Consider the following 14,135-nt stretch of genomic DNA (forward strand, 5'->3'; position numbering starts at 1 on the left):
CATTCTTAGAGTCCTGGCCAAGGCTAGCAATAACTGGTCAGAGCTTGCCAACAACCTGTCTGCCCTGAGCCATGTGCACTTGTAAGGCTGTGGGGTGGAGAGATTGTCTAATAAAGCCCCCTTTGCATGTACACATTTCTTTTGGACCAGAGAAGGATTCCATCCAGACAGAAGGGAATAGGAAATTCCTGGATGAAGTTCCCCTAGTTGGCTGTGCTTCTGACATTGCTGAGCATGCCTTAGTCATTGCTAGGCTGAGGAATTGGGGAAGAGGTAGGACATGCTGTGAGATCTCGAGCAAGCCACTTGGTGCCTTAGTACAATTGAAAGGACTAGATTAGATCACATGATCATGATAGCTTTAGAACTGGAAGGATCCTCAGAAATAAAATTGAGGCCCCGGAGAGGAAATCACTTTTCCAAAGTAACACAAATTGCAGACAATTTATCTAAGGTCTCTCCCAGCTCTGAGGTTCTGACTCAGTTTCCAAATGAGGAAATTCCAGAGTTAAGTGGGTGATCCAAGGCCAAAACAGTACCAACACTATACCATCCACTGGGAAGCTGTTTGAGAGTACTTAGCTGAGGGGCAACTAGGCGGCGCAGTGAACCGGCCCTGGAGTCAGGAGGACCTGAGTTCAAATCCTACCTCAGACACTTAGTATGTACTAGCTGTGTGACCTTGGGCAAGTCACTTAACCCCAATTGCCCTACCTTCCCCCCTCCAAAAATTAAAAAGAGAGTACTTAGCTGTGACTGAGGAGACCTGGATTCTTCACCTCACTCTGCCGGCTCACATAGCCTGGCCTAAGTTTCTGCCCTCCTGTGGACCTTTTTCCTCACTTCCCCCTCCTAACACCTCCGCTCCCCGCTGTAATGGGAGGAGGAAGAACATCGTTTAGATACACTTTTTTTTTTTACTAAGAACAGACCTAAAGAGACTCCCCATTTTACAGAGGAGGAAACTGAGGCCCAGAGACTCCTGCCCTCAAAAAAGTACCTACTCAGAGGGAGACAACCTGCGTTCCCAAAATTTTGTGATGTGCTGGAAGGAGTTCTGGGGTAGGGGCCAGGAAACAAAATGTCCCTTAGCCTCTCTAGGTCTCAGTTTCCACATCTGTGCAATGGGCTTATGAGTCTAGCCTTCAAGTCCAGCCCCTACCCTTTCTGGTACTACCGAGAGGGATGTAAATCCTGGGTGGGTCTGCCGCGGTGCACGCTGGGGTCAACTCTAGCCCTTCCCAGAATGACCGAAAGCCCGGGCGGTTGTCATGGCGACCCACAGGGGGCGTGTGTTCATTTATTCATTAGCTTATCCCCTCTCAGTATTTATGTGTTTAGTAGCCGGCGCGATCACGTGGGTGGGGGCGGGGACGGTCACGTGCAGGAGGCGCGAGGTCGCGGTGACGTGGCGGGGGCGGTGCTCGCCGAGGAGCCGACGGGCCGAGGCGAGCGGCAGAGGCTCCGCTGTTGCCGCCGCCACCATTGCCCCGGCCCTGGCACCACCGCGGGCGCGGGGAGGAGCCGGGGCCCCGGGGCATGGCTCTCCCGAGGGCTTGGAGCGATGGGCTCTCGGCCTCCTCGCCTCGCAGCCGGGACGAGGGAGCAGGTACGGGAGGCCGGGGCCTGAGGCCTTAGGGGGGCGGGACGGAAGGAGCCGGGGTGTTCCTGCTGCTGCGGCCGCCGCCCGGTTGGGCAGAGGATGGGGCCGAGAGGGAAGGAGGCCTGCGGGGAGGAGGAGGAAGCTGCTCCGGAGAACGTCCGATAGGAGCAGCACCCACGGGCGGGACGGGGGATGCTGCAGCAGAATTGGGAGCGATGGGGCTGGGGACCAAGATATGGAGAGGGAGAGTGCTGCTGTTGTGAGGGTGCCCGGTGTGGGGGGGACCTAAGGGTGGGAAAGATGGGAGAGCACTAATGAGTGTGGCAGGGCGATTCCTGGCGACAGAGGTGTCTGGTACTAGGGGGACCTAAGCGCAGGAGCCTGGGCATGACTAATGTTGGGGAGGGGGTCCTGGGGAAAGTGATGGTGCTGCTGCTGGATGGGCTGGGGAAAGAAGATAGTGGTGCTAAAGTTGTTGTTGAGGGGGCCTGGGGAGGGGTCTTGGTGATTCTGGTGACCTGAGGGGAAGGGGTGCTGAGGAGAGGAGTGGTGGTACTGATGTCAGGAGGGGGGATCGAAGTAGTGCCCATAATGGGGTACAAGGGGTAAGGCTTTGAGATGAAAATGGTAGTTATAGTAATCTAGAAAGGCAAGGGCTTAAGTGAATTGAAAAGATATCTGAGAGATGAAAAGGGTGGATTTGGTTATGTGGTCAGTAGGGTTTCAGCTTTATGTAGTGTTTTCTTCACAACAATCCTGAAAGTATTCTTATCCCCATTTTACAGATGAGAAAATAGAGGCTACGTTACTTGCCCAGGGTCCTACATTATCGAGTCTAGGAATTGAGCCTCTCAGGACACACACAATATCTTATGTAGAAGCTGGAGTTTCATGGGAAAGGAATATTTCAGTCAGTCGGCAAGCATTTATTAAAGACTTACTGTGGTAGATATGGTGCTAAGCAATGAGACAAAGAACTGTGATAGTCTTTATCATCTCCATCCAAGGAGCTCATACTCTAACCATTTACGAAATAATGTAAAGGGCAGAATAGGAGGTGCCTCAGAGGGGTAGGTGCTAGAGGGGGGCCTGGAAATACTTCTTGTGAGGTGGAGTTTGAGTTGAGACTTCAGGGAATTGGCAACTGATTGGACTTGAAGGTGAAAGAGAGTGAGGGTCGAGCACTTAAATTTCAAGCCTGGGTGATAGGAAGATAGTGATGCTCTCAACTATAATAGGTAAACTTGATGGAAGGCAGTCTCTGAGAGGAAGAAGGTAGGAACTGAGAAAGGGCTCCTATTGAAAGCCAGGAAAACTAAGGATAAAATTGGAGAGAGAGAGCGCAAGAGTGTACAAGAGCCCCAAGTGTTCCAAGTATGGGAGAGAGCCAGTGCAAAGTCTCAGAGATGGGAAATGGAATGCTGTGTTTGAGGAACAGCAAGTAAGCCAGTACAGCACTGATTTTGAGAATTTTGCTGGGGTAATAAGGTTCTGAAGAATGAGGAGCCTGAGATCAGAGCAGTCATTCAGGAGGGCAGGTGCACCCTGGGCACCTTTAAATTGAGAATGGTAATATGAAGAGGAGTAGGATTAGTTTTTAAATTTCCTAGAGCTTAAGTCCAGGCCGAAGGTTCCCCACCCCTGGCTTAGTTCTTTATCTAAAGCTAACATCCTCTTCCTTCCTTCATACCAGACTACCAGGCCAACCCACAAATTCCTGTTTATTTTATTTTAACCACTGCATAATTTCACGAGGAATTAATAGTAATAGGAACAGATAGTAATTTAGTTTATCTGCTTTCTCAGGACCCTGAGACACATTTTTCTTGGGTGCCCAATAGCAACAGTCTTTGTCCAAGACAGACAACATAATTTGCCTGCATGTTGCTATGCTTCCTGCATGATAACTGTACTTTATTTCCCTAATCATTGTCTGTTCTCTTTCCCTTTTTCTGTTTTTCATTGTGATAGTTCAGAAGTAATTCTTACAGTGTGAATTGACTTCCTAGGCCCTTTCACATCATAACTTTTTGCTTTGTCTTATGGCTTCCATTCTTGTGATCCAATTGGCCCTTTCCCAAATTGTATCATACCTTATGCTTTTTTTTTTTTTATTTTATTTTACAATTGTGGTCTCCAAGATGCTAGATGTATGCCCTGTTCCCAGGATACTATACTCAACCCTGCCTACTTTTATGATGCCACTTTGAATAAATGAGAAGAATTTTGGGATGAAAGGTTTTTGTCAAGAATGGGCTCACTTCTGAGAGTTAATGGAAATGCTGTGGATATTATACTATGCTAGGGGAGATAAAAAAAGTTGAGACAATATATAGCCTCCAACTTTATGGATCCTCCTGTCTGAGAAGAGAATAAGCCACAAACACAGGTTTAACTATTATACATCTTTGTATAAAAACATTAGAGAGATGGGAAACACAGTGCTTTTAAGGAGTCCATTCAGGGAGGAGGTAACATTCGATTCAGGTATTAGGTTCAGGTTAACAAGCCTTTCTTAAACTTATGCTTAATATATGCCAGGTACAGTGCTAAGCAGTGGGGATAAAAGAAAGGCAAAAGACAGCCCCTGCTCTCAGGTAGCTCACATTCTAATGGGGGAGACATGAAAACAACTATGTACGAACAAGATATATAAGAAAAATTGGAGATTATCAACAGAGCACAGGCACTAGCATTAAGGGGTATTGGGAAAGGCTTCCTACAGAACTTGGGATTTTAGCTGGGTTTTGAAGTAAGCCAGGAGACAGAGAGAAGGAGGGAGAGAATTCCAGACATGAGGACCAGCCAGTGAAAATGCTCAGTCAGGAGACAGATAAAGGTTTCATCTTCCAGGATCAGTAAGGAGGCCCATGTCACTGGATCAGAGAGCACTTGGGGAGGAAGGAGGGTGGTAAGAAAAGCATAAGAAAACAGAAAAGGTTATGAAGGACTTTGAATGCCAAGCACAAGAATTTTATATTTCATTCTGGAGGTAATAGGGGGATCCCCCTGGCATTTAATTATTAAGTGGGTTTGTGCCAGTTAGACCTGCCCTTTAGAAATTTAGAAGATCACTTTCACAGTTGAGTAGACCATGGTGGGGAGAGAATCTTGAGTTGAGGAGACCAACCAGCAGGCTTTTGTAGTAGTCTAGTCGTGAGTTGGTGAGGGCCTGTAGGAGGGTCATGGGAGTATCAGAGAAGAAAGAGGAGAGTATTCAAGAGATGTTACTGATGTAAAATTGACAGGATTTGGCAACGTATTGGATATGGGAGGTAGTGGCAAGAGAGTGAAAAGTCAAGGATAATGCCTAGTTTGTGAGTCTTGGTGACTGGGAGGATGATGGTAACCTCAGCATTAATAGAGAAGTTAGAAAGAGGAGAGGGCTTGGGAAGGAAAGATGATGAGTTAAGTTTTGGACCTGTAAAATCGGAACATGTCTTTAGGACATCCAATTTGAGGTGTCTAGTAGGCAGTTGGAACTAGTAGTCTGGAGATTAGGAGAGAGATTGAAGCAGGATAAATAGACCAGAGAATTGTCTGCATGGAGTTGATAACTGAATCTAAGGGAGCTGGTGCGTTTACCAAGTGAATAGTATAGAGGGGAAAGAGAGGAGAGGAGGATAGGGCTAAAGAAGACACCCCCTTTTAGCAGGTGTGACCTGCATAAACATCCAGCAAAGAAGAGTGAGGGAGAAGGGTCAAATAGATAGGAGAACCAGAATGTTGTCACAGAAATCTAGAGAGGAGCAAGTATGAAGAAAAGGGTGATTGAGCAAAGGCTGTGGACAGGTCAGAAGTCTGAGGCCATCAAAAAAGGCCATTAGACTTGTTAATTTAGTGAACACTTGGTAACTTTGGAAAGAGCAGTTTTAGCTGAATGATGAGGTCAGAAGTCAGATTATGAAAAATTAAGAGAGAGGAAAAGAAGTAGAGTGAGACTTCAGTTATAGATGTCCTTCTCAAGGGTTAAGCCACAAAACTAAAGACAGCCATGAGACAATAGCTAGGGGGAGATGGATGGATCAAGTGAGATTTTTTTGAGGATGGAGGAAATATAGACATGTTTATAGACATTAGGGAAGTAGCCTATAGACAGGGAGAGATTGAAGATAAGTGAAAGAGTGAGGATGCTAGAGGGGACAGTCTTCTGGAGAAGATAGGATGGAATGGGATCACTTGTATATGTAGAGGGATTGATGTGACATGAGGAAGAGGGAAGAAGGAAAGAAGGGAGAGTTCCTGGCAGTGACCTTAGTTTTGAAGTGAAGAAAGAGTTTTAAAGAGGTTTGAGGAGGAATGCTAAGGTTTGAAGGGCTGCTGTGGTGAGTGGGGAAAATGAGTGAATTAGGGAGAACTGCCTTGGTACACTGAAGGCTCAGTTGAGATTGTTTAAGAAATTTCCATGGAAAATGCCAGCCATATCCAGAGAAAGAACTATGGAGTTGGAATACAGAACAAAGCAAACTATTTTCTTTTTTGTTTTGTTTTATTTTGTTTTTTTTTTCCCTTTCTCATGGTTTTTCCCATTTGTTATAATTCTTCTATGCAAATTGACTAATGTGAAAATGTGTTTATGTGTATGTGTAGAGCCCATATCAGATTTCAAGTCCTCTTGGTGATGGAGGGGGAGAAAATTTAAAACTTATGGAAGTGAATGTTGAAAACTAAAAATAAATAATTTAATAAAAAAAATTTCTAGTGAACTCAATCAGCACAATTTTGTGATTTTTTCTCCTTTGTCCTTCAGAAGCATGACTGGGAATGAAGGCGAAGCGTTTAATGAAAGTAATACAAGATTGAGACTTTGCAAGGCAAAAGAAGTAATACAGTAAGGGAGAAACGGACTGTAAGAGAAGACAGTGGCATAGAGTTGAACAGGGTCACTTGGGATGAAGATAGGGACGGGAGGAGCATGTAACCATTGCAGGGTTGATGACCTGGGAAAGAGCTGAAGGTGGAAGGATTGGAAACATGGTGACCAGGGCATAGGGGCAGGTGAATTTACGACATATAAGGGAATGTCAGAGTTTATGAACGTGGAAGTTGAGCTTTTGTGGTGGATGTGGTGTTTGAATTGGGATTTCAGAAGCGAGTAGAAATTCAATAATCCTAGAAGAGGAGAGAGAGCTTATTCCAGGCATAGTGACTGGCATGAGCAAAAGTAAGCAAGTGAGGAGGGAAGTCAAGCAGATGTTTTCTGGGATTAGGAAGGGACTATTTGGTTTGATTCGTGGAATATATGTAAAATAAAGGAGAGTCTGGTGCCGGGTTGTGGAAAGCTTTGAATGTAAGGCAAAGGAATTTGAACTTTATTTGGTGAGCAGTAGGAGACACTGAACAGAGAAGTGACATTACCAGATATGTGCATAAGGCAGACAGACTGTTCTAGCAACCAAATGAAAAAAAAATGCCTATTAAAGAAAGCATCGAAACAAAGATGATTTTAGGTCAGCTGATACTTTAGTGACTTGGGAAAACATCTTGATCTCTGCCAGAGGGAAGGGTAACTGAGTGAGCATTGTTAGTCATTGTTTTCTTTCCCAATACATTCTGCTGTCTCAGCCAGGTTGGTTCTAGAAACACCTGTTGTTTGGTGGAGCTAGAACTCTGATTGTTTTTTTCATCCAGAGTTGAGTGGCTCAGTGTGGTGATTGGAAAGCAGGTGCCCTCATCCCCCGAATACTAAGAACCATTGTAATATTGGCCCAATATGAACAATCATTTTATTTATTTAATTATTTGCTTTTTTTGGAGGAGGAAGGCAGGGCAGTTGGGGTTAAGTGACTTGCCCAAGGTCACACAGCTAGTAAGTGTTAAGTGTCTAAGGCCAGATTTGAACTCAGGTCCTCCTGATTCCAGGGTTGGTGCTCTATTCGCTGTGTCACCTAGCCGCCACATGAACAATCATTTTAATAGAGAATGGACAAGCATATTATGTATAGAATTCCTTTTTCCTAAGAATTACCGAGACATTTGTTCATAACCAGAGGAACCTTTACGTTTTGTCGTGGTATCTTTTGTTAGTTCAGTTACCCTACTAATCCATTATTTTTTATGCTAATGACCACCACCATAAGTGGATTGTAGTAGTCTATAGCTTTTGATTACACTTTTCTATAATTATTGGGACCAAAAAAACTCAGCCTGGGAGCCTGAAATTACATGTGTACTGTCTCCAGGAGAATTGTAGGCTTTTATCCTAAACCTAAGTTGTTATAAAATTCTGAAGTTTAAAATCATTTGGTACAACTTAAAGTCTACCTGCAGAATTTATTTTAATACTAAATTGTTGGAAGCCAATACATTTCATTTTCTCCTGTGCTTTATCCTATCTATGGATAAAGAATATCCATCTTCTCATTTCCATTTTGAATTATATATATAATTAATTATAATTATACTATAATTAAAACCTTTTTTTCCCTAATTCTACATAATCATTTGCCATTTTCATATTTCCTGAGAAGTATATGTACTTTTGAACATTTCTATTCTTGGAAGTGTTTGTGGTGGCGCAGTTAAGTAGAGCGTCGGCCCCGGAATCAAGAGGACCTGAGTTCGGTTCCAGCCTCAGACACTTAACACCCACACAAAAATACTAGCTGTGTAACCTTGGGCAAGTTACTTAACCCCAATTGCCCTCAAAAAAAAAAAGAAAGAAAGTGTTTGTTCCCCTTTCTTTTTAAGGCAAGGTCATGAGCAATAAGGTATTTGCAGGGGAAGAGAGGAATGGGCCCACAAAGTGAAGTCTTCCCCGTCCACCCTGTAATGTTTACTCCCTTAACGCAGTAGACTCTTTGCCAAACATTGTCATCTTCCTGTAAGGGAGGTAGTATTGGGACCAGAGCAGGAGGCTATGAACAACGTAAGCTATTTAATTCCTCTCAGGAGAGTACCTAGTAATTTGAAATTTGTAAGCCAGAAGATGCTAGAACATTTATTTTAGGTTTGAGTTTGCATATTACCAGCAGTGAGAAATGGAAGATAGCCTCATCATTTATCATTTGTATTTCTCTGCTTGACCAGGTTTCTTCCCAGGAAGGGGAAAAATCCATCTAAATTAAGACTATTCCATTTTAATTGAAGGGGAAAAAGCAAAAGAAAGAAAGAAAAAGACAAGAGAAGAAATAGCAATCTAATCATGTCATTCTCCTGCTCAGCCTTCTGTGGCTACCTGTTACCTACTGAGTAAAATAATCTGGCATGTTAGACATTAACAGTCTGGCTTCAACTTTCTTTTCCTGTTTTCTTTTGAAACACTGCCCTTCATGGATCTACTTTGCATCAAGCTCTACTGCTCACTGCTTTCTTAGGAAGTTCAGTAGATAGAATGCTAAGGAGTCAGAAGGACATCAGTGTGAATCCTACGTTAGACGTTTATTATCTGTGTGAGAGCCTCGACAAGTCATTTCTGTTTCCTCCTTTGTAAAATTAGAATAATAATAGCACTGTGCTTTATAGGGTTGTTGTAAGTATCAAACATGATAGTGTTTAAAATACTTCACAAACCTTAAGGTGCTATATACTTACTAGTTACTGTTATTTTTCTGATATCATTCTGCCCTTTCCTACCTCCATGCCTTTTTTTTGCTTTCCCCCATCCCTAGAACTGGATGACTCCATTTACACAAAGCTGCTGGTTATTTCCCTTAAGCACAGTTCTGACCATGTTACTTCCTTGTTCAATAAACTTCAGTAGCACTGTTTCCTCTAGGATAAAATTAAAACTTGTCATTAGCTTTTAAAGTCCTTCACAACGGGCCTGAGCCCACCTTCTTAGCCTCATTATATATATTCCCTGTCAGCACTTGAAGATCCAGTCCAACTGGCCCTCTCTGTGGTCTCTGCATCTCTCATCTTTGGCTCTGTGCCCTGGCCATCGCCCATGCCACCATCGCCCATGCCTAGGCACACTTCTTTCTTCTCCCTTCAGCCTCAGCCACTGCTGCTCTTCCTACAAGTATTAATCTTAAGCACCTCCTTCTACAGGAATCTTTTTCTGATCCCCTTATACTCACACACTTGTTTCCCTTGATAGAATGTAAAGTATTTGAAAGTAGGAATTGTTTTATTTTTTATATTTGTATCTCCAGTAACCTAGCATGGGGCCTGGTACATAGTATGCTCTTTTTTTCTTTTTAAAGCAATTAGGGTTAAGTAACTTGCTCAAGGTTACAAGGCCAGGTGTTTCTGGGTGGGTGCTAAGTGTCTGAACCCGGATTTGATGCCCAGGACATCCCGACACTGGGGCCGGTGCTCTTACTCGCTGAGCCACCTGGCTGCCCCTAATAGTATGCTCTTAATGAATGCTTGTTGATTAATTGAGCCTTTCCAAGTTTAACTAGGCTTAGTCTTCAGAGCATAAACAATGCATTGCTGGCTCTACATTGGAAGCTTTTTCAGTCTGGTAAAATTTGCCAGGACTTGTGCTCCACTGTTTTGGAGTTTGAAAAGCCAGTATCATCTCCATAACATGATATCCATAATGCATAGTAGGTGCTTGATAAATCTTTGTTGAGTTGAATAGTAGCATTTTAAGAAGATGGGGCAAAACGTTATCTAAAAAGAATCTAATTGGGAGCTATTTTTCTTCTTAGAACTATAGAGATGTTTGAAATGGTTAATATGCTTGCAGAATAGTTGCCCAAATTTGTGGAAATTCACATGATTACAAGCAGTGTTCTTTTCCCCCAGATATGTAGCAACAGCTCTTTCCACCCTGTCTCCCATCTAATACAGTGCTGCTGTGTCACACTAATAAGGTGAAGGGAAATATGTTAGGACTAATTAAGGGCAAATTTCCTTTCCTGTCTTTAGAAAGAGCTTAACGCAAAAGATTTCTAGCTAATGTCTCGTATTTTTCAAACAGTATTCAGTATGACCAGTTAGAAACTGTTATTAAAATCAGTGTTGGTACCTTTTCTGACTTGTGAAAAATGAAGAGTAAATAGAATATTTTATTTAGAATATTTTGAGTAAATAAAATATGTCATAGCTTGTGTTAGCGAAGTTAATTTCATCCCTGCTGTTGTATCATCTCAAATAAGATATAAAGTGCCATATAAATGGTCAGCTGTTATTCTAAGGCTTTATTAATATGTAGAACATACATCCTCTTTGACGTAGGCCTCTTCAGTATATGCTCTACAAGCAAGCCAGCTTATGAAAAAACCTAATAGACATCTGAACTACGAACACGAATCACTTCTTAATCAAACATCTGACTAGTCAGGTGCTATGCTGACAGAAGGAAGTAGGGCACTGCTTTCAAGGCTGTTAGGTTATCATGAAAAGTAGGACGAAGTGGAGAAGGGAGTCATCTGTCTAGGTCATCTTTTTGCCTCTACTTTTGACATCATGACCTAATACAAAACCACCAGTGTATGCTTCCGTTTATCATCTGCCAAAACTCTGGGAAGTAGGCAGCACTCATGCTTTTATTCACATTCATAATATAGCAGCTTCATTACATGAGTACTGAACTGTTGTTTAAATACACAGTGGAAGTTATATAGCATAGAAACATTCTCTAGCTGCAAATTCAAGGCCTTATTCCCCTGTCTTAACCTGTCAAAACAGGTTCTTTTCAAATATTCTTTGATTTGACTTTTAAACACTGCACGATCAAACCAGACTGTTCATTCATTTTTGCTTATATCAATAGGATCCTGGATCTAGAGTTAGAAGTAACATTAGTAGCTATCCACTCTTAACACCCCTTATTTTACACATGAGGAACCTGAGGCCCAGGGAGGATTAATGACTTTCTCAAAGTCACATGAGTAATAAGTCAGAGACAGGATTTAAACCCAGGTCCTTTGACTTTGGAATCAGCAATTCTTTCCAAATATGCCATACTACTTCTATTCATGTTCTTCCCCCATCCTAAACATCCTCTTTTCTACTCCCTACTTTATATGTAAAGGTACTCTCCTTATTCCTCAGATCTCCTGTCTTCTATGGAGCCTTCCCCGATCAATCTAGTCCATAGTAATCTTTCCCTCCTTTAAATATACAGAGCTTATTATCTCTATACCTCACTTATCAACTCATTCCTCCTACGTAGATGAAGTCTCTCCTCAGGACAATAAAATGTGACACATTATAAATGTGAATATGAAGTGAGGACATTGTACTAGACGACCTGAAGTACCTTCCAGATTCATTGATTCATTGTACTGCTTTGTGACCTCTCTTGTTTTGTAGTTTTGCATTGTTCAATGTTTACGTCCCATCTGACACATATTGGCTTTGTATTCATAGTCAAATTACCTAACCTCTGAATGCCCACGTCTCTCTAAGATTATAAGTTAAAGGGGAGTTATTTGCTCCTTTAGTAGATCAGTAGAGTTTCTACACTGGGGGTCCTATGCCAATGTAAATTTGAAACCAAATAAAATTATAGATTTTACAGTAATAGGACCTGGGTCAGGTTTTGTCATAACTTTTGTATACCCTTATGGAGTTTTGAAAATTGTGCATATACCCTTTCTGAAAATTTCAACCTCTTGTATATTCTGTCTAAAAGAGATTTTGAGTTCTTACTGTAATAATAGTCTTCAGAAAAAATATGTATAAGTATATATGTATATGGATGCATATATACAAATGCATATGTACACATGTCTGTGTAGTGGTGCTCATAACATGGAGAGTGGCATTTTCTGATCTTATAAACATACACATTAAAAAAATTAATATTGAAGGAGTGGCTAGGTGGCACAGTGAATAGAGCACTGGCCCTGGAGTCAGGAGGAACTGAGTTCAAATGCGGCCTCAGACACTTGACACACTTACTAGCTGTGTGACTTTGGGCAAATCACTTAACCACAGTTGCCCTCCCCCCAAAAAATAATAATATTGAGTCCCTCATTACACACACACACACACACACACACACACACACACACACACACACACACACATACACATACATATCCCTCTCCTCCCCTCCCCTCCATACTGTACTTTAGATGGCCACCTGTTTTTACTACTCCTGTCCCAGCTTTGCCCTGCCTCAGTTCAGAAATACTTCTTTATTTTCTTTCTGTAGACTATAATACCAAGAAGAAAAGGAAAGCTGCAGAGATTCACCAAGCCCTGAACAGTGATCCTGCTGATGTGGCTGCACTTCGACGCATGGCGATCAGTGAAGGCGGGCTTCTGACAGATGATATCCGCCGTGAAGTGTGGCCAAAACTCCTCAATGTCAATGTAAACGACCTTCCTCCTCCACCAGGTATAGGAGAAACAGATTTATTGTGGGGAAATAATGGCCAGGAAATAGGGAAAGGAAGGACAGCCCCAGAGGTTTTGTCTCTGTTACTGATATGACTGTCTTAGGATGAATTTGGTTGAGGGGTGACTGTGGAAGGAAAAGCTGCAGAATTATCAATACAGTTGCTACTGCTTATTGGAGTTACTTCATATATGTCTGTTTTTATTTCATGTTCATTGAATCTTTTGGTTATAATATAAGGGACCTTAGAGGGCATCTAAATCAATCTCTCCCAGTAGTAGAAATTCTTTCTGTAACATTCTGGATAAGTGGTCATCCAGCCTCTGAACACTAGCAGTGATGAGTTCAGTATTGTCGTGATGATAATCATTATCAATATCATCACCTCCTGGGCAGCCCATCCTGTTTTTGCACAGATCTAATTATTAGGAAGATTTGTCTTTGTATTTTGCAAACATTTACTTCTTTATAACTTCTAGCCTAGTTATGTTATCTGGATCCAGGCAGGATCATTCTAATCCCTTTCCTAATTGATAGCTCTGCAGATATTTGAAGACAATATTATAAAGCCTTCTTCCCCCTCCAGAATTCTCTTGAGAATGAAATTTGGTTTGCTTAGTGTCTTGGCAATAACCTTCTTAAATATTTAAGTTCTAGAGCTGAACACTGAACTCCAAAAATGGCTTTATAGAGGACAGCAAGACCCTCACCTTCCTCATTTTGAACACTGCTTTTCTTTTTTTTTTTTTTTCCATTTTGGAGGGCAGAAGGCAGGGCAATTGGGGTTAAGTGACTTGCCCAAGGTCACATGACTCTGTGTGTGTGTGTGTGTGTGTGTGTGTGTGTGTGTGTGTGTGTGAAGTGTCTGAGGTCAAATTTGAACTCAGGTCCTCCTGACTCCAAGGCCGGTGCTCTATTCACTGTGCCACCTAGCCACCCCAAACACTGCTTTTCTTAATGTAGCTTACTATTATATTATCTTTCTTAAATAATAATAGCTAGCAGTTATTTAGCACTAAGATTTTCAGAGCACTTTACAAATCTCTATCCTTATGATAGCACTGGGAGGTAGGTGCTATCAAAGGAGATACAATTTTAAAGTGCTTTGCACATTGCTTGTAGGCACTATATAAATACTTACGCTTTTCCCCATTTTACAGTTGAGGCAGCTGAAGTAGAGGTAAAGTGACTTGCCCTTAAAAACCCCTACTCAAGGGATGGCTAGGTGGCGTAGTGAATAGAACACTGGCCCTGGAGTCAGGAGGACCCGAGTTCAAACCTGGCCTCAGA

At 42.3% G+C, this 14,135-nt stretch overlaps 1 protein-coding gene across 1 annotated transcript in view; it reads left to right on the forward strand.

Annotated features, from left to right (window-relative positions):
- Positions 1 to 1,408: 1,408 nt before the first annotated feature.
- Positions 1,409 to 14,135, forward strand: part of TBC1D20 (TBC1 domain family member 20) — a 39,092-nt gene continuing 26,365 nt past the window's right edge. The window contains exons 1-2 of the mRNA XM_069073883.1: positions 1,409 to 1,609; positions 12,660 to 12,845. Of these exons, the coding sequence (XP_068929984.1) occupies positions 1,540 to 1,609; positions 12,660 to 12,845 (256 nt within the window). The 5' untranslated portion in view covers positions 1,409 to 1,539. The remainder of the gene's footprint in view (positions 1,610 to 12,659; positions 12,846 to 14,135) is intronic.

Source organism: Petaurus breviceps, unplaced genomic scaffold (assembly GCF_028583685.1).
Source record: "Petaurus breviceps papuanus isolate PSGF00001 unplaced genomic scaffold, PetGlider_PUasm1.0 90879, whole genome shotgun sequence".
Lineage (NCBI taxonomy): Eukaryota > Metazoa > Chordata > Mammalia > Diprotodontia > Petauridae > Petaurus > Petaurus breviceps.